The 20,409-nt window shown below is 46.1% G+C and overlaps 2 protein-coding genes across 2 annotated transcripts in view; both read right to left on the bottom strand.

Moving 5' to 3' along the window:
• The window catches only part of LOC306967851 (UPF0524 protein C3orf70 homolog B), a 31,365-nt gene extending 19,343 nt beyond the window's left edge, over positions 1 to 12,022 (bottom strand). Inside the window, exon 1 of the mRNA XM_079563043.1 lies at positions 11,370 to 12,022. Within this exon, the coding sequence (XP_079419169.1) occupies positions 11,370 to 11,553 (184 nt within the window). The 5' untranslated portion in view covers positions 11,554 to 12,022. The remainder of the gene's footprint in view (positions 1 to 11,369) is intronic.
• A 347-nt stretch (positions 12,023 to 12,369) lies between these two features.
• On the bottom strand, positions 12,370 to 20,193 carry ehhadh (enoyl-CoA, hydratase/3-hydroxyacyl CoA dehydrogenase). The gene is made up of 7 exons (XM_079563798.1): positions 19,992 to 20,193; positions 19,276 to 19,379; positions 19,018 to 19,187; positions 18,622 to 18,733; positions 17,727 to 17,831; positions 14,186 to 14,527; positions 12,370 to 13,836 (listed from the first exon to the last, which is right to left on the bottom strand). Exons 1-7 carry the CDS (start codon positions 20,063 to 20,065, stop codon positions 12,596 to 12,598), a joined length of 2,148 nt encoding a protein of 715 aa, XP_079419924.1. The 5' UTR covers positions 20,066 to 20,193; the 3' UTR covers positions 12,370 to 12,595.
• Positions 20,194 to 20,409: the final 216 nt, after the last annotated feature.

Genomic DNA, 20,409 nt, shown 5'->3' with positions numbered 1-20,409 from the left:
TATTATGCTAGTCTGATAGCCGCGCTAGGTCACGTGACCATGTGACGCAATGACGCACACGTAACGTAAACGCACGTAACATAGACGGACCACAAATAAAAAGGATATACGGATATTTAATAGGGTTTTGTCACCTGGGTTACATCCTCCCCCCTTTAGATCATGCAACTCCCGATGCATGCTAAACGTCGTGAACAGTAGGTTTCAAAAGGTTATTTGCTGCATGGGTAGCGAACGCTTCGCTGTAGGCATCCACTAAACCATGTACTAGCGTCTGAACAACGGAAATGAGAGGATTACCTAATGCCGCATACTGAAGGCGATCAGGAGGTTGACGCTGCCGACTAGGCCGACTGATTACTGGCGTGGTTTCACGGACAGGATCAGGCAGATTGGCGGACGATTCTGCGGGACTGAGCAATAGCTCGGTTTGGCTGGGGGATGTCTCTGCTTGGTCAAAAAGCTCTGGCTCCCCCTCAGGTGGGTCTTCATCAGGCTCACCGGCAGGTGGGGTGGCAACAGGATCAGGCTCCTCTTCTTCCATAGATGAAGAGGCTTCGGATTCAGCAGAGGACTCCCCATCGACAGGTAGGTTTTCAGTTTCTGAGACGGGATCAACGGGACTGACGGACGGCATGGGTTCGACAGTGCGTGAACTATGGAACTGGAAAGCAGTTGGCGGAATCAGAACTTGAGGCAGACTCCATTCCTCTTCGTCCTCATCGAAGTCTTCAGCATGATCAACAGTTACTGGTTTCTGGCGACGGGTTACAGGCCGACGGGGTGGTGTAACAGGCGAAGGATCTGGACCACCACTGGCTGGCAGGAAGGAACATGGAAGTAGCAGGTCTCTGTGGAGCGTACGAGTTGGTCCATCTGATCTGTTCTCCGGCCGCACTGTGTACACTGGCAGGTCCCCAGCACGCTTCACAACGACGTAGACATCTTGCTCCCATTTGTCTTCAAGCTTGTGTTTGCCACGAAGCCTGACGTTTCGCACCAGAACTCGATCACCTTCCTCCAGACTTGACGGAGTGACTCGCTGATCGAAGCGAGCTTTATTTCGTTCGCCAGATTTAGCAGCATTCTTCGACGCAAGTTCAAAGCTCTCTTCAAGTCGGGACCGCAAGTTCTCAACATACTGGGAGTGAGAAGTAGACTGGTTTCCCCGCACAGGCAAGCCAAAGGCCAGATCAACCGGGAGACGTGGTGAACGGCCAAACATCAGCTCGTACGGCGTAAAACCAGTGACATCGTTCTTCGTGCAGTTGTACGCGTGCACTAACGGTTTTACGTAGTCTTTCCATTTGGCTTTCTTCTTGTGCTCAAGGGTCCCGAGCATGTTAAGTAGCGTCCGGTTGAACCTCTCGACTGGGTTCCCCCGAGGATGGTAAGGGGTTGTTCTGGTCTTTACTATCCCAGCGAGTTGGCACAATTCTTTTATCAATTTTGACTCGAAGTCGGGTCCTTGATCCGTGTGGAGACGTTCAGGTATTCCGTAGCACACAATGAAGTTCTCCCATAGACATTTTGCCACTGTCTTCGCCTTTTGGTTTGCGGTAGGTATGGCTATTGCAAACTTGGTAAAGTGGTCAGTGAAAACAAGAATGTCTTTTATATTGCTTTGATCTGGTTCGAGTGACAAATAGTCCATGCAGAGCAACTCCAAAGGACGAGTAGTCTTGATGTTAACGAGTGGTGCGGATCTTTCAGGAAGTGCCTTGCGTCTCACACAACGACTGCAGGTCTTGATCTTATTCTCCACGTCAGCTGCCATACGAGGCCAGAAAAAGCGGTTGCGCACCAGGTCCAAAGTCCGCTCGATGCCTAGGTGACCCAGGTCATCATGCAAGCTTGTCAAAACAACGGACTTCAGCTCCTCCGGTACCACCAGCTGGAACGTGACTTGTTCTCCGTCGTGCCTCCGCCGGTACAAGATGTCTTCTTGTAACTCGAGACGATTCAGCTCCCTCAGCAACAAGGGAAGGTTCGAGAGTTCATTCCTTGCCGTCGGAGGAACCTTCTCCCCAGTATTCATCTGGTGTATGACCTCTCTGATAACTGGATCAGCCTGTTGCTTTTCCTTGAGGTCCAGACGTGATAGGGAGGGAACAACTGGTAGGCCATGATTGTCTTCACTGGCATAACAATCCGGAACAGAATTTGCTGACATGCTCAGAGACTCGACCAGGGTAATCGGACTTCCTGCAGAACTGCTGGGCTGACTGGTGACAAGACAGCGGTGGCAGATGGCAGCTACGATGTCCGGGCTTAGTTCCTCCACTTCAGCAGATTCAACCACATGTTCTTCCGTGAATCGGTTTATCAAATCGCAGTCCTTCGGCACTGACAGGTCCACGGGATGGCTGTGAGGGCGGCGTGATAAAGCGTCGGCGTCGAGGTTCTGCTTTCCGGCACGGTATTGCAGCTTGAAGGTGTAGGTGGACAGGGCAGCCAACCACCGATGACTGGTGGCATCCAACTTTGCCGATGTTAACAGGTAAGTGAGAGGGTTGTTGTCAGTCACTACCACAAAGTGGACCCCGTACAGATAGTCGTGAAACTTCTCACACACACTCCACTTCAGTGCAAGAAATTCTAATTTGTGTGCAGGATACCTCGACTCACTCGTTGACAGACCTCGGCTGGCGTAAGCGATTACTCTCAACTTGCCTGCTTGTTCTTGGTAAAGCGCCGCTCCAAGCCCTGTCGTGCTGGCGTCAGTATGTAAGATGTAAGGTAGCTTTGGGTCGGCGAACCCAAGAACTGGAGAACTGGTCAACTTGTCAATGAGCGTTTCAAAAGCTTGCTGGCAACTAGGCGTCCATCGCTCTCCGAAAGGCTGTTTCGTGTCTTGGAACTTTGCTGGACAAGATCTCTTCTCGGACTTAGAGGTAGGTGTATAGCCCCGCGTCAAATCGTTGAGAGGTTTGGCGATAACGGAGTACCCCTTTAAAAACCTCCGGTAATATCCAGCAAATCCTAGGAATGACTTGAGCTCCTTCAAAGTTCTTGGAATTGGCCAGGACTTTAAAGCAAGGATTTTGTCTGGGTCGGTCTCGACTCCCTTCTCCGAAACGACATGTCCCAAGTACTTCACAGACTTCTGGAAAAATTTACATTTCTCGGGAGAGAGCTTCAGACCATATTCCCTCAGGCGATGTAATACCCGCAGCAGCCTCCGCTCATGTTCTTCCAGCGAATCCGAAAACACAATAAGATCGTCGATGAAAACCAGGACTTCTTTTAAATGGAGATCCCCCATACTTCTCTCCATCAACCGCTGGAACGTAGATGGAGCGTTTGTTACCTCTTGGGGCATTCGGTTGAACTCCCAAAATCCAATGGGCGTCACAAAAGCTGTCTTAGCTTTGTCTGCTTCGTTCATCTCGATCTGGTAATATCCTGACTTCAAATCGAGAACGCTGAACCACTTCGAACCGGTCAAGGCGGATAGGGACTCTTCCAGATTTGGCAAGGGGTAGGCGTCCTTAACCGTTTGAAGGTTCAACTTTCTGTAATCGATGCACAAGCGTATGGCCCCGTTCTTCTTACGGACCACGACAATTGGTGATGAAAATGGCGACTCCGACTCACGAATGACACCAGCCTCCAGGAGGTCCCGTAAATGTTGTCGAACTGCCTCGATATCATCAGGGTGGATCGGTCTGGCTCTGTGCTTGAATGGAGTTTCATCAGCCAGCTTTATGTGATGTGTCACCTTGTCAGTGCGTCCAAAGTCCAGATCGCTGTGTGCAAAGACGTCTGGGATTTGATGGAGTTTCTCTGTGATTCTTGCCTTCCATTCTGGCGGAATAGGTGACTCTCCAAAATTCAGCTTCAGAGGGATACCGGGACTTTCAGATGGTGAACAGGTTGTTGCCACGTTGTGCGACAGGATCTGTGGTGACACTGCAAGTTCTGCGATGGTTACGAGAGGTGGGATGGTCACATCCTGGTCTGACTCGTTACTCAGGATCACCGGGATCTTCTTGTGGGATTGGCTTGGGAGCATAATCAAAGAATTTTTGACACACAGCCCACCTGGCAGTGGTGAGGCTGGATGCTCCACAAGCACCCACTGACCAGAGGACAGCATGCTGATGGAGATGGAGCCTTCGACGACAATGGTGTGTCCAGCAGGGATGAGGACTGGCGACTTGCTGGCTAATCTCACAACTCCGTCGCTGCCTTCTTGTTGTCGCTTGTGGCGTATTTGGAGTAGTTTGAGCACTGCTCTGTAGCCACTTGCCGTCGGCTGGAAGTTTGAGAACTCACTCCCCGTATGCTGGTTGTATAACGGCTCCAACGTATTCATGCCGATTAACACCTGGGACTGATGAGCTCCGACGTCAGGAACAACTAGTGCCAGTGTTGAGACATCAAAATCCACTCCCAGGAACTCCTTTGGAAAGGTGACCACCATCTCCACATATCCGACATATGGGACAGCCTGTCCAGCTGCTCCTTCAACTTGCAGTAAATCACACAGAGGTTTCACTGGCTGGTCTGCAAAATGCTGGTTGTAGAACGAGACTGGAATCGTAGTGACTTGCGATCCGGTGTCTAACAGGCAGTTGAATTCTTCACCAGCGATTTTGATGTTTGCCGTGCAGCGGGATCCAACCAAGCCTTTGGGTAACCGGGATTGGACAACAGTAGTGCTTTGGGTCATTTCTTGACATTTGACATACTTCTTCTTCAGGTTGGGACATTGTGGGTCCACAACAGTTCCGGTTTGCCCCACAACTGGAACTGTATCTAGTTTAACGAGTGTCTGGATGAAGAATACGATCCTTGCCAGCTTTGTTGCTTTTCTGCAAACTGCTTCTTCTTGGCAGCGACTAGTGCAGAGTTCGGGGGGTTCTCACAGTGTGTCTTTATATGGCCATCTTCACCACACCGATAGCAGTAGCCAGGCTTGGGAACAGAAGACGGGTTCTTTGATTGCTTGCCCGCCCTCTGCCCCTCACCCAACACACGACCAGGCGTGGACTTGGAAGCAGCAGACTGACTGGAGCTTGACTGGGCTGCAGTGAGTATTGCGAGCTGCTGTTGGATGTCGGCCAGCTGTTTAGCGAGTTGCTGCGTGACGTTGGTGAGCGCAGCAATCTCTCCCCCCTCTGCACTGTCTGTGTAAGCGTACTGCGCATGGTTTGCAGCTCTGGAGCGTGAAGAGCCGAGATGTTGCTGCATGCGGATGGCTTTGGCCGCTTCACGATCCTCTTCAGTCCGCAGCAAGAGCAGAAGTTCAGCAAACGATGGAGGGTTCTGCTTGCGTTGTTTCAGTTGTAGTTCTATTATCAGGGAGTTGTCCCAACAGCCACGGCAAAATTGAGTCAAAAGATGTCTATCAAAGTCTTTGTTCAACACCCCTCCTCGTTTCACCGCCTGGTTCAGCGCCACCTGTAGACGTTGTAGATAGTTGGACGGTTTCTCTCCAGCATCTTGGAACGTGTCCATAAACTTGGCGTATAACTCATCGCCATCCTGGACGGTACCGTACGCTGAGTCAAGTGTCTGTAGATACACCGCTGGAGGAGCGTCCGGTCTCAGGTGCTTCACCATATCGGCCGCAGGTGGTAACAAGCTGTCGAAGATCTTGCGTGAGCGCTGTAGGTCGGACACTGCAGGATCTTTCAGTAACAGCTCCACTCCGGAACGCCATGTGTCGTAGTCAGACTCGGTTGGAGGTCTGGCCGATTTTCCAGAGAAGGCCCTGAGACGCTGCGCTGCCGAGTTCATAGCACGATCGTCGTTCTTCACGATATGTTCGACTACATAACGTTGAACTTCAGGTGGATTGAGAGTACTGTGCGTCATGGTCGGCGGAGAAGATCTTGTAGGATCTGGCTGGACCCGTAGCGGCGTTTCCGTGTGCTGGTTCGATGCGGCCACCTCGGTCCAATGGGTTTTATTGTCCGTTGACCGGGCCTCGTCGTTAATGGCATTGGTGTGGAGCTTGGTGACAGTCTGACCAAGCAGAGACATCACCCCATTAAGGACGACTGAAAAATCTTGACCAGTCAATTTCGCAACATTTTCTAATTCCGAGAGGTAATCGGTGGTATATTGCTTTCCGACCTCGTTCGCACAGACTGTAGCGAGTTCTGAAATTTCAAATGTAACTTTTTCTGTGTCGCAGATATACGTATAAGGCAGAAGTGGACGTAACGTAACCAATGCGCCGCCAGAACTAAACTCTACGACTATAGAACGATGAAAAACAGATTTGGGTTCATCAATAACTTCATATTTTGAAATAGAACCGTACTGCTTTAAAAATTCAATTACTTCGTCGTCAGTTTCAGTTTTCGTCGCGTCCTCAATTAACACTGCATTTGGGATCTTAATGCCACGTTTCTCGAATATTTCCATTTTAACACAACAACACACAAGTACCACAAAAAATGTTCAGTTTTTTTTCTTCCACTCCTGGCTAATGCTCGCCACGTTATGTAACCTATAAGTTATTCTATTAAGGAGTTACTTAGAGTATCAATTATTAAGAGACTGGGCTAGATCAGAAGTTCTAAACTCGGCTCTAGGAATGGAGTAATGAAAACTGAACACAAGATTACGTTTAAGTGGTACCAAATAATATATTGTGATAAGGGAAAAAATAAACAAACATGTGTATCAACAATATTCGAATGGCCATTCACACATTTCACAATGCATCAATTCTCAATATGTACAATATTTACACTCTCTTCAAAGTATTCTTTCTACCAACGATGGTATTAAGCAACAGGTGGAAAAGTTCATACGGCCCCCACAACTTCCACGTTGGGGTGGCAAAGTCCAGGGGGTTTGGTGAGGGGAAGTAACAGTTCATAAAGGGACCGCGATGAACGGGTTGCGAGGTTGGCGACCAAAAGAAACAAAAATAGAGAGGGCGGCTGCTGAGGAGCCTCCTACCAGCCCGGGGTTCGGTTGGGTGAATTCAGTTCAGCTCATTCAGTTCATTTGGATCCAGGTTCAACGTTTCAACAGGCTCTAGCTCGGGCTCTAAGCTCGCCATCCAACCTGGCCAATTCCGCAGATAAACGCAAGCACAAACACTCCCGCGCGACGACCCACGGCTCCGGTAGTCGGCTCCTGCAGCAACCTCATACAGCGTCTCCCTCTCGCTCTTACCGGTAGCTACCCACTACCAGCTATTATGCTAGTCTGATAGCCGCGCTAGGTCACGTGACCATGTGACGCAATGACGCACACGTAACGTAAACGCACGTAACATAGACGGACCACAAATAAAAAGGATATACGGATATTTAATAGGGTTTTGTCACCTGGGTTACACTGGTACCAGGGGAATAGTTATTGGAGATTAGAAATAACCCAGTTAAACATTTCAGCTTGTGTCCTCTGGCTACACTCACATCTGGTCTCACTTAATCATGCTAAAGATCCACTGGTGATCAAAAGTACTCCGCCCACACAAGATATGCAACGTATGCACAATTCCAAAACCATCCAGCAGGAAAGCAGCCCCTTTCCCAGAACTTGCATCATTTAATAGTTACTCTATTTACAAAAACAAATTTCAAACATTAATGTGTGTTAAAATCTTTTCAATCTGAACTGCTTAAATTATGTACATGACTTTGCTTAAATCTCTTCTAAAAGCAGTGGGACCACATCAAAGTAAAAACTTGCCAATGCCTTCGCATGAAATCATGAATATTTGAAATTCTGACAGGAGTAGCATTCCTAAAATGTCTCGAATGATGCAAGTGCTCTGGCTGTTTCTCTGAAACATCAAATTCCAGCTTCAGCTCGAGATAAACACCGGAAGGAACTCATCATTTCCCTGCCACACCAGATCTGTCAAACGGCCTGTGCACATAGGGCCAGCCATCTAAATCCAATGATTACAAGGGAAAGATTACACTATGGCTTTCTGCGGTGGCACAGCATAAGCCGGGGCTCGGCCGCTGTGGGGAAGAGATGGTGATTGTGTTCCCAGCTGATCGGAGGATTGTTGCCCGGATAAATGAAGCTAACGGGGAGAGACAGAGATTGTGGCAGCTCCTCAGCCCTCTGCTATTGTGAGCGCGCGGCAGGTCGGAAAAGGTGTGGAGCACAGGAAGTACAGAGAGGGTCAGACAGGCTGTGAAAATGCCAGATTTAGACAGCCGTTTGAGAACATTTCACACAAAACGGGTCTAATAGGTCTTTACAAGTAGTAAACCAACCCTGGTAGGCGTGTTCCATTTGTCCTCGGAGGTCAGAGCTCAGAGCAGGGGAAGTTGTTTTATGTGAATTATTGTGTCAATTCATGACAGTGAGGCAAATAGAAATCAATTGGCCTGTCACATGACAACAAAAGATGGCACAAGTGCAACATAGAACTAAACCAGAATAAGACTTAACCAGGAGGACTAAGCTTAAAGCCAAGCTTAAAGGACATACTATGAACCCACTAAACCTAGTCAGCCAAACCAGATAGCCAAATAAGGCATAACAGCGAATCAATATAAAAAGAAGGGCGGCTTTATAAGTTTATTTTTGTGTTTCTCTTTACTCTTATTAAAGAATAGTTTGATTCAAAGCAACATGCACTTCGATGTAGTAAATCAAAATCTGTTTTTGTTTTTGGTTCTCTCCTTGTAGATGTCAAGGAGAGAACACTGCCTCTGTGATTTTGCTTTTCATTTTGTCCAAATCATTTTGCATTTGTCAGTTTGTGCTTTGGAAGCCAACCTTGTAACTACTCAGTGGGAGCAAAACATTCTCAAATTCTAAAGTAAAACTTTGCCCACAGCAGAGTCTGGCACAGTGCTTTGTTCACATTACTCTACAACTAACGCCCCAAAGTTTTATTTCAGAAACAAGTTGTTTGCTTGCCAGGAGGAATCTAAAGGATCTAGTTGTCCATTAAAGAAAAACACAAGCACAGTGAAAGGCGGTGACATCTGTGCTAATTATCCATCGCGCAACCTGCCATTCGAGCAGCAGCATAATTGTTGTCAGAGTTACTATGGAAACATGCATGCGTCTCAAAGCATGAATATTAGAGGATTGATAAGACAGCAAATCCTGACAGCATCTGATCTAAGCTAGCGATAGACCGATATTGGTCAACTGATACATGCACTTTTAAGACATGAACCTCCAGCATTAATATAATATATAGTTAATATAACCATAAAGACACATTGATCATAAATAAAAGTCCTTTAATGTTGCGGTGTTAATTAATAAAAGACTTTTATTGGAACCAAGAGAGTGCCTCGGCTCTTCTTGAATAGTTTTTAAGGTAAATACACTTGATCCTCAAACAGCAGCTGCTCGATACAACTGAACCCTTTGATGCACTCGCCTGTCCTTTGATTATTCTACTGTACATACGGCTACATACTGTGTGTCGATATTATGTTCAGGCTTAACTGTGTTTGAGATCCACAGCGTTGTTTGAATGCACAAAATTATTTCCCCTTATACTTTTCTAACGCATTGCAGAGCACTGTATATATATACATTGTAAGTGAACAATAATTTAGTTAATGGTGATTTTATATCTTAAATAAGGACCCTTATATTGGCCCCGAAGCATCTCCTCAGCTGCTGGAGTTTAAAAATCGTATCATATGCAAATTGTGTTGTGCTGTTATCCTATAGGTACGCAGTTAGTAGACTGTATAGTGTGAAGTAGAACTCTATATACAGGATATTATACAACACAAAGTTATTTTCTTGTGACTATATGACAACTTCAAAATGTTGTTGCGGCTATAATAAATATTCAAGAACATGGGTTATGATGGGATACACTAAATGGGGGGGAGGAATAAGACACATACATTTGGTTTTATGTGTAAAACATAGTAAAAATTGGCAATGCTTTTGGCCACAAAAACTAAACTATGTAGAGGTTTAGATTTATGGGTTTATTTTGATATGTTATATTTGATACTTAATGTGATTATATTTTCTCAGGGGGATTCTGGATATGTTGTTTTGCTGCTAAACTTAGCCTATAACTTGTAACTGAAAAAATACGTAATAATATGTAAAAAAAACATTTTTTAATTTTGCTTTGTGAGAAAGATGCATTTTGATAAAATGTGTTTTTAAATTAAATTGTCCATAACATTAATCAGCATAATTCTTTCACTTTATATTAACCATGAATTGCTGTCCACTTTTTACCACAGGCTTGGCTGCCCACCTCTACACTCACGTGCCATCATGTTCCCTGTTATTTGCAGCACTATTTTTTGACATGTCATAAAACGCTCACGGATCTCCAGCGAGCACTCAGCTCTGCAGTGTTATGTGTGTGGGACTGTCTAAGAATAAACTACAATCCCCATGATCCTCCTAAAACAAAAGGTTAATGTGTTTTAATAGTTCTGTTCGGATAACCATGGAAACTGCTTCAGTGGATCTGCATGCACACACACATGTACGCACGTGCACGCGCGCACACACACACGCACACGCACACACACACACACACACACATAGGGGTGTGAATTAGCTTGGCTGTGATCTTTTCTGTGATGTCTACAAGCTGTTTCTCAACTATGATGGGTGATCGTACGTCCCCAAAATCTGTTCAGTTCTGTTATTTAATTCCTGCTCTAGTAATAAGAGTCTGCTGCCTAATCCAGTCAGATAGCCATCACCATTTTAAACTTAGCTGTTCATTATTTCAGTATAATGCTAAACCTGGCCCCCAAGATTCAGAATCAATTCCAATGAATCAAACCAACTGGATTATTTTGACGTTTCGCCACAAAACATGTCACAGACTGCTTCTGTGACCATGTCCCACAAAACAGAAACAAAACACTGGGCAAGCTACACAGTGCACAGGTGTTTGAAAGGATCAGTCACAGGATCATCTCTGCCAAATTCTGGTTCAATCAAACAATGGAGAGTTAAAACATCCAGATGTATTACTCCTGGCACATCTGGGTTTGATGGTAAGGGGGCTGCTCTGAACGAGTCAAGCTAATAAAAGCAATAACAAGGACTGAAAAAGAGATTTTGAAACAATCTGATTTGTTATTGATATGACCAAACATTGTGAAGTATTAAAAGTGCAATCCTGACTTTGAGTTCCTGTCATTAGGCTATTTGACATGTTCCTATTTAAATCATTAATTCATGAGATATTACACGGTTATTAAATGTAGAATATTACGTTGAACAGACACGGCCTGAGTCTACAGGAGAACAAAGTGACTCCGAGAGCAAAGCTGTCGGTTTTGCTCCGGGTTGATATGGTTGTGAGCGTGCGTGGCACTGGCACCTCTCCGTTCACCTCGTTAAGAACATTACTGCCATCATTCCGATGGTGACACACACATCTCTCACAAACAGCGGGCGTGTTGGAGCATGTACGCAGAACTTACAGTGACACCAGCCCAAGTGGCAGCACCAGTGCAGCTTGAAGCACTTCCCATGGCTGTGTGTAGCGCAAATGGAAAGTCCATCGCAAGGCAGGAAGTCTGGTCTCCCCGCGCAGCTTTTGGCCAAAGCTTGTGCCTCGTCCAACTTCTCACTTTTCGGACACTTATGTGCTCCCGCGGCGGCCATTCCAACATTTCCCGAGTCCAGAGATAAAAAGGCACAGCGCTATGTCCAAGGAAAGTGTCCAAAAGCTGCGGAGAGCGAGGGGAGCCTCTCCGTTCCTCGGGGCTGGAGAAGCTGTGAAAGTGGGAGGCGAACGCGAATACCTCTCTGGATGTGCAAACACACCGCAGCTGCCTCTGCGCCTCCGCTATCAGCGCATCGTCAGAAACACTGCATCACACTGAGATTTGTTTTCGCAACGTAAAAGCTGGCAGGAGTCCCATCTTCACATCCACCCGTAACGTTGGGGAGCTCCAGTGCGCGCGCAAGTGACGCGCGTACGGAACAACGGCGCGCATCTGAACTTCATCACAAACGGGAGGAGCCCACAAATACAAAGCCAGCGACTCTACGCACGCACCGCTACCTCTGCCGCTGGCAAAACTTCTGTAGTAATGACCCCCAAAACATTTGACTAAATCCACACTTTGCGACCACACGCCCAATTTCATGAAACAGCTTTACTAATGAACATTAACCTATTGTACTGCAGCGGCTCAGAGTGAAGCCGCTAGGTGGCAGACCCAACATCTGCTCCCATTGAATGATTTAGCGGGGGAAGAGAGAGAGAGAGAGACAACGATGAATATAAAGCGTTTAACAGCTGTGCTCTCCTCACTCCAGACTGCAGCTGCACTCGGACAAAAGGCAGAGAGACTCCATTAAGTTTCCCGATGACCAAATAGAGAAATAAACCATGCTAATAACCATGTTATTTACATTTTATTATAATTTTAGATTTTCACATTGCTCAGTAAAAATATATATTCTTTACAAGCAGATTGATCTGTGTTCACAAGTCAAACGTTTTGACATTTAATACATTTCCAGATGAAAAACGAAATATCAAAAATATCAAAATAACAGTGTGCATTTAGTTGATATAGAATGAAGTGATAGAATCAGTTCTTGTTAAAGCATGATGATTAAAGTGACAAACATTGTCCCCCTCTCTTTGTACGGGACGCCCACACTGGATTTGGTTGAGCCTATTTGGTTGAGTGTCTTAAAGGGCACTGTGTGGTTTCCTGATGACCTGTCTCCATCTGTGGATGGGAGGACTGCCGCTGGACACCAGCCTCCGCAGCAGGCTGCTGGGCTGGAGGTGGGGCACGTCTGGGTGCAGCTGCTGATAATGCTCCAGCCTCTGCAGGACTTGGGGCAAGCCCACCTGACTGGCATAGAACATGGGCCCCCCACGGTGCCGGGGCCAGCCGTATCCAAACACATAGATCATGTCAATGTCTTCGGGCCCGGCTGCAATGCTTTCCTGTAGGATGTTGAAGCCCTCATTGATGAGGACATACAGGCAGCGCTCCTGCACCTCTTGGGAGTCAATGCGACGGGAAACCAGTCCCTGTCGAGCTCTGTACTCTTCCAGAAAGCTGTGCAGCCATGGATCAGGTCGAGCCTCCCAGCTGCCAGGGGTCTCATAGCGGTACCAACCCTGACCCGTTTTCTGCCCGAAGCGGCCCTGCTCACACAGCAGGTCCCCCAGAGGGCTGTACCTGCGTCCCTGGCGCACCCTGCTCACCTTCCCAGGCTCTACCAAACCAGCAGCCTTACGCACCCTCCAGCCCACGTCCAGCCCAGAGAGGTCAGACATCCTGAACACCCCCATCGGGAAACCAAACTCTTCAAGAGCATGATCCACCATCTCAGGAGAGGCTCCTTCCTCCAGAAGGAACAAGGCCTCCTCAACATAAGGCATCAACATGCGGTTGCCCACAAAGCCTCTGCAGTTGCCCACAGCCACACTAACTTTGCCCATCCTCTTCCCCAGCGCCATAGCTGTGGCCACAGCTTGAGGGGCAGAGCGAGGCCCATACACCACCTCCAGCAGTTTCATGACGTGAGCTGGGGCAAAGAAGTGCATGCCCACCACCTGCTGAGGGCGGTGTGTCTGAGACGCCAGGTGATCTATGTCCAGAGCAGAGGTGTTGGTGCACAACAGTGTGTCTGGATTACAGATGGAGGAGAGCTGTTTAAAGAGCTGCTCCTTCAGGGCCATGTCCTCAAACACAGCCTCAATCACTAGATGTGCATCAGCCACAGCCTGGAGCTCCTGACTGTACCTGACCCCCTGAACCACTGAGGGCACTCCTCGCCTCTGAGCTGCCCTCTCCAACATGTCCGACACTGCTCTCTGCCCTGCCTTCAACTGCTGTGGCTGTGTCTCCACGACAACCACCGATAGTCCCGCCTGGGCCAGCGCCACGGTGATACCTCTGCCCATGGTGCCCAAACCTGCAGGATGAAAAAAGAAATAAGAGTAAAGATCAGGTAAACAGCCTAGCTGAACAAAGATTAGACACAAGGATCCTTTATTTCAAGATTATCAGCTAAAAAACCTTCAGTTAAATGTACATGCATATTGTTATGCTTGAATAACTGTATAAACTTTCTCTAAAGCTTGCATTTTTAAATGAACAAGCTGCTGAGCTCCTCATACTCCGGCTGTCATGCCTGCTATCCTCACTGCAGGGAGGAGCTCAGCTGACACCTACATGGAGGCATGAGTTTAGAGACAGATAACAATATCCTTAAACAGTGTTGCTATATTTAATCTAATACATGTAAAGCTCAAAGCTCTCACCGATGACAGCTGCCTTGGTGACAGGTTTAGGCTTGCAGGTGTCCCAGCGAACTCCACTGGGCATGCTCCACCTGCTCACTGCTCTCTGGGAGAAGAAGCAATACTGCAGAGCACGGGCCTGTCCCGACGTGAACAGGGTGGCCATCAGCTCCTGCTCCCTCTGCATGCCCTGAGCGTAAGGCAGAGTGGCAGCTGCCCGAACGGCCTGGACACATGCCACTGGAGCTATGGCCCCACGGGCACTCTGCCTGACCCGCTGCATCACCCCTTCAAACAGGGCATCCATGTCAACGGGACAGGGGCACGGCAAGGAGCCGATTCGCCGGGACTCAAGTGATTGCCCTGAAAACAAAAAAAAACTATCAACAGCAGTTACTTCAAAATTATGAAAAAATATAGCACATTATTTAAAAAGAAATGTTTGTCCAACACTAACTAGCACGAGTTTATTTTAGGTAAAAGCTACCCTCCACTTTCCATTTTGGCTGGGGTTTAGCCAATTTTCTTCAATTTGTCAGCCTGCACTCTGTAGTCTGTGCATAATTGCTTATCCGGCGCACTTATCCACTCAATCACCAGATAGCCTTGTAGCATCTGAAAGCACAGTGATTTGACAGACCATTTCCCAGATAATCAGGCCGACTCTGCAGCAGCTCTGTTACAGTTCACCTTGAATTACACCAGTCTCAGGGAAAAAGGAATTGGAGCTGTTTAGGCCCCTTATTCCAGCCACTTTGTGCGTCTGGACTGAGGTAACCAGTTATAACAGGGAGAAAAATGTCTTTACAACTGGCTCTGGCTGTTTATTTGGCAAATTTCAGATATAAAGTCTAGCTCTAGCACACAGCACAGACTTCCCATGTTTGGCCATGTTAATTTTAAGGACTGTGATCACCGCATCCATCTTAATTCCCATCTCTGTAGCTGTGATATGATTACACGAGACAGTAGTCAGAATCCTCTACAGCTCCACGGAATTACTCTCAGCTCTGTCTGGGCCAAAAGTGGGTCATCACAAGAGAGCTCAGAGGGACACCATCTGATGCAAGTTCTCCATATTTTAATATACTCGTTTAAGAGAACCAAGCTGCAAGAACAGACTATACAAAACGTCCCAGTCCAAAGGCGGGTTCAAAATTCATTCATGTTTTCATGCAACACGATCCCAAACAGTGTTCATTTGGAAATCAAATTTGAATATAAATTTAGTATCTCTTCTACAATTTCTTTGTTTTAAATCAGGTGATCAGTTTTAATTTCAGTCCACTTTGTCGTAGAAAAAGCAGGAGACTTCGTGCATCAGTATCAATGTGTGCTGTGCATATATGCTACAGGCAGAAAGGAAATCCCTCAATTCAAGCTAAAGCTTTACTTATAAGATAGTAATGTTTGGACCCAGCATTGTCTTCCTCAGTTTTAGTCGACAAAATGTTAAGCAAAACTAGTCAGTGTTACATTTCATCATGGGCTATGCAGTTTATCGAATTTAAATGAAATTGTGATTATGGCTGATCGATCGCCATTATCGCTACAGCTAAGAGTTAACTGCTCATGTTATGGAGAAATAACTGGGTAAAAGACACAAGAATGCTGTAAAAAAAAATAATAAAACATCTCATGAGCCTTCAAGTGTTACAACAAACTGTATGGATTGGATCAGTCCCTTCAACACATTCGTTTGTTTCAGTAAAAAACCTACATGTAGATTGTCTTATTACATGATTACATTGAAGAGAACTATGACGAATTAACACTGATCCCAGTGTACTTCACCACTGGGCATTATTGCTTGGTTAATCTGTAAATGTTAGAGCTATGTCAGTGGATTTGCTGAGCAGCATGTAGCCAGCCTGGTCACCCCGACAGATGCAGCGGGCAGATGTTGCAACCGCTGGGCTAAAAAAGTTAATCTCATCATCAGAGTGTGCAAGTGACTGCACGCGCAGCAAATATAGCGCCACAACTCTAGTGCCAACTATGAAGCCTTTTACATGTAAATCTATAGCACAACAGATGTCCTTTACCAGAGAAATGCAGACAGTGACACATTATTTTTTGCCACTTGCTCCCTGTCCTCGTTCAACACCGCCGCTAATCATCTCATGACTGGGCGGATCCGTCAAAATCTGCGGCAGATTTACCTCCGATCGGCATAAATCTCCATCTTGGACACTGTTGGCTTCTCTCTCTGAGTCAGTCTCAGCCAGGGCTTTGCTAACACTGGCTTTCTCACCCACTCACAGTCATACCAACAGGCCTGCACTGAAGGAATATATGAACAAATGACATGAAATCACTGTAGCTCTTTCAGACTGATGGAAAACCAGCACTCGTCATCACTCCCTGCACTGTGTGTGGCTATCTGAGTCAAATAAACTGGGTCATTTCTCAACCGCGCGAGATAAAAAGTTAATATTCTCAGTGGACACAGCATTTAAATGGATATTGAATTGGGTCAATGTTTTAAATGTTGAGCTTTCAAAACAGTGTGAGGATTTACCATTATGACCGTGCCCCATTTTGATCCTTCAAGACTGGGAGCGTGTCAATATCGACAGTGTCACTGTGTTACACAAATGCAGATTCATGTAGATGTGGCTTTTCGAAATATTCCAGCTGACCTACTTCTTTAAACAAACACAAAAAAAAGCCGGGGTGTAGATTTGCATAAAAATGTTACCACAATGCCAAAAATTCACACATATACTTTCCAAGGGCTTTAGATGTGGAAGCAGCTTTGCTTAAAAAAAATATATATATATAATTCAGGTATCGAATAGCACGGCATGTCCTTGTAGCCTGGAGATTCTTTATGATTGAAGTTGTAATTCTGGGCGACATAGAAAAACAGTTCAAGAGGTTTGGTTCATCTGTAGGATGAGTCTCGCTGCTTGAATGAGAAGCTTCAGACCTACGTCATCATACAATATAAAGCACGCAACACTTCACTGTATTTTCTCAGAAGCTTTGGCAAGTATAAAAGGCTGGTAAATTAATTATTGATCAATTTTAAATCATATTCTAGTTTTCACAGTGGCAGGCCTGTCAGTCAGTGCCATTGTTATGTATCCGAATGGAAAAGCCTTTGTACGTTCGGAGCAGGCCTTTCTTCCCCACTGCAGGGACGCGGCACACTTAAGTGTTCCATTGAGCGTGGATTAGTCAGACTCTTGAGCGCGAGCCGGATCCGGTCCTCCTGTGCAACCGGCATGGGCCTGTTATTAATATTCTAAGAAAGTTTGTCCCTTTTCGCCCTCTTTAATAATACAGTAAAAGCAGTGAAGACATCAGAGCACATCTGACACAGGCATGAAACATTCATGTTCATGGAGTGTAGGAGGTTCTGCCAGCCGCTTGCTCCGCTTGCTTTGACTTCCTTAAACCTACATGTCGACATTTCTTGATGTCGGACTAGCCTGAAGAGACGGCTCCTGGAGGTGCTGCCGTGAACTTTTATCCAATTACAGTTCAAAACAGAGGGGGAGCTTCTCATCTTTGCTCTGTAGTATTTGTAGTAGCGGGGTTTTAACTGTTGCCTTACCGACGACACTCAGGGCAAACTTCACAGCAGCCTCCACAGTGTTCTGGTCAGTCACCTGGTCCACGAACCCGAGCTTTAGCGCCTCCGCAGCAGTCGCATGACGGCCTGGAGAAGAAAAGACACATGATCTGATGGGACACAGGAAGTGCTGAATCATTCGTGGTTTAAATGTCAAGTCATAGGCCGCTATTACGCCAATTCGATTTAACAACCAATATTTCACCAACATAATCTGTAATACGGTGTCATCGAAAGCGCCTCAAATGATAAAATAAACTTTAAAAAAAAAAGAAAAAAATCTGTGACATGAAGAGGAGCACATTTTCGTTTCTAAAAGGGAACGGTGACCCCTGCTGGACAAAAAGAAAAACATTGACTTCATGGAAAAGGAAAAAGAACAGTAAAATGTACCTCTCCTATAATTGATCTATGCATTATCACATTTGCCCATTGAAAAACATCACTTACAAAAAATGCCAGGTTATCAATTCAGTGACAAGTTTCTGTCAAAAAAAAAAGACACACTTAAAACACTTTGGAATGATTTGTACCTACAGTATAATGCCTTCCGTTCAATCAATTATAAGAACAAAAATGACTTATTAACTCAATCCATGAATGTTTAGACTCTTGGACAATAAGCTCAGATACTTTTCCCATTCCTCACTAGCGCCTAACCTTTAACAGATACATGGACACATTATAAATATTGTTTGAGAAATTAGTTAAGACTTTATTAGCGCATTTTTATCATAAAATGTGTCCGTAATTCCTAGACACGCAGCAAAAGCGTGTAAGAGAGTGTAAGAATAGACACGTTCAACACTTCATATCCACACTCGCTCGCTTCAGTAAAGTGATTAGCGGCTTGAGAAGGTCAGGCTGCCTGTGTTACCTGTGGTGATGAGGTCTAAGGCAGCTGGGACCCCGATCAGCCTTGGCAAGCGCTGCGACCCCCCCGCGGCTGGCAGCAAACCCAGGGTCACCTCTGGAAGACCTAACCTGGCCTGAAAACACAGACACGCAAGTCCTGTTGGTTTTGCACAATGACGCAAAGTGAGGGCTTATATGCTGTCACAAAGCACTCAAATGGAAACTGATTTATGTTGGTTGTTACAGCAAATACTTTCTATTTCGTTTTGCCATTTTGTGTCGCTCAATACTAACAATAACACGTGATATTTGTAAAACTACGGAGTTAAAGTGACAGTCAGACCGTGATGCAGCCTGACGTGACATTTCGGGAACATTAATGCGAGGAGACAGCGGCGCATCAGAAGTGTGAACTAACTTTGGCGTGTGAGATTCTGTAATGACAGCCCAGCGCCAGCTCCAGGCCCCCGCCCAGAGCACTCCCCTCAATGGCCGCCACCACTGGTTTGTCCGCAGCTTCGATGGAGTGGATCATCGGTACCAGAGGAGGACCAGTAATGTTCGTGCCAAACTCCCTGATGTCGGCTCCTGTTACGTAGATCATATCATTACTGTTATGTAAAAAACAGACAGTACATTTTGCTTGCATTTCTCGTATCGCCGATCTTAGACCTACCTCCACAGAATACCCCATTCTGTCCACAGATGACTACACACCTCACCTTGGGGTCACTGACAGCTCTCTGCACGGTGTCTACGATGCCCCGCCTGACTGCAGCACTATTCAAAAGTCAAAAACATGAGTGTAAAACGCAACGCTTCCCCAGCCTGGAAAAATGGAGAGCGTGGTGTCAGACAAAACCTATAACCAACCTTTTTTGGTTACGCCTACCCCTTGAGTGGTTTATTTACACTCAGAGTACCCCCCACCTTAAAGGAACAGGCCACCGTTTTTACATACTGAAACATTACCTGAGCATAGACGAGTTGATGTGCACCCGTCTGGTCGTTGTGCGTGCCCTCAGTCACGCACAACGACCAAAGATGTTGTTAGCATTTGGCCTATAATTGGAGTTATGGCATCAACAACTAATCATACTTTTTGTGTGTGGCATGTTCTTAACACAAATGCATGCAGTTAAAATGAACAGGTTTTGCATGTTATATTGAAATTCATGTACACATCAGGGCACTCTCTGCAGGACGGATGTTCTATTGTTTGGCCACGGAAAAATGCCTCCTCCCCAATGTCAGGAAGTGGCTGGTCTGTTTTTTTTGTTTTGATAGTTGACCAGGGAGGTAATAATGTTGGCTCAAGTTGAAATGCATGAAATCCTCGTGTGTGAAAGCAGACAGGTAAAGTGCAGCAGTGGCTTTGACTGGAGAGCTCACCTGAGTGCGTTGACAGGAGGGTTTTGCAGAGTGATCAGTCCAACAGAGCGTGAAACAAGCGATAACTCAGCCATGTCTGTGTTCAAACGCCACTCTCAGTGAGCTTTTGGTTGAAGAATGGACTTTGAAACTGTGTCGTAACACTTAAAATCACCTTTATCCCATATTTGATACAGCTGCGTTATCACCACTCTTCTTCTGACTGGTTAGATTGGATTCGCGTGGAGCTTTGTCGCCACCTAGCGGTTAACTTTAGGACGCGTCTGTTCTGTTTTCAAGAACAACTAGAGATATTTAACATGTTAATGTAAAATGTAACATGTAAATAAAACTTGTATTTAGAAAAGGTTTTGGAGCACGATAGCGTAACTGCAGGTGACACATTTACACAAAATAAATTTGACCTTCCGCTTATGAT

This window comes from Gobius niger, assembly GCF_951799975.1.
Source record: "Gobius niger genome assembly, chromosome: 9".
NCBI lineage: Eukaryota > Metazoa > Chordata > Actinopteri > Gobiiformes > Gobiidae > Gobius > Gobius niger.
This window is presented reverse-complemented; position numbering and strand designations above follow the sequence as displayed.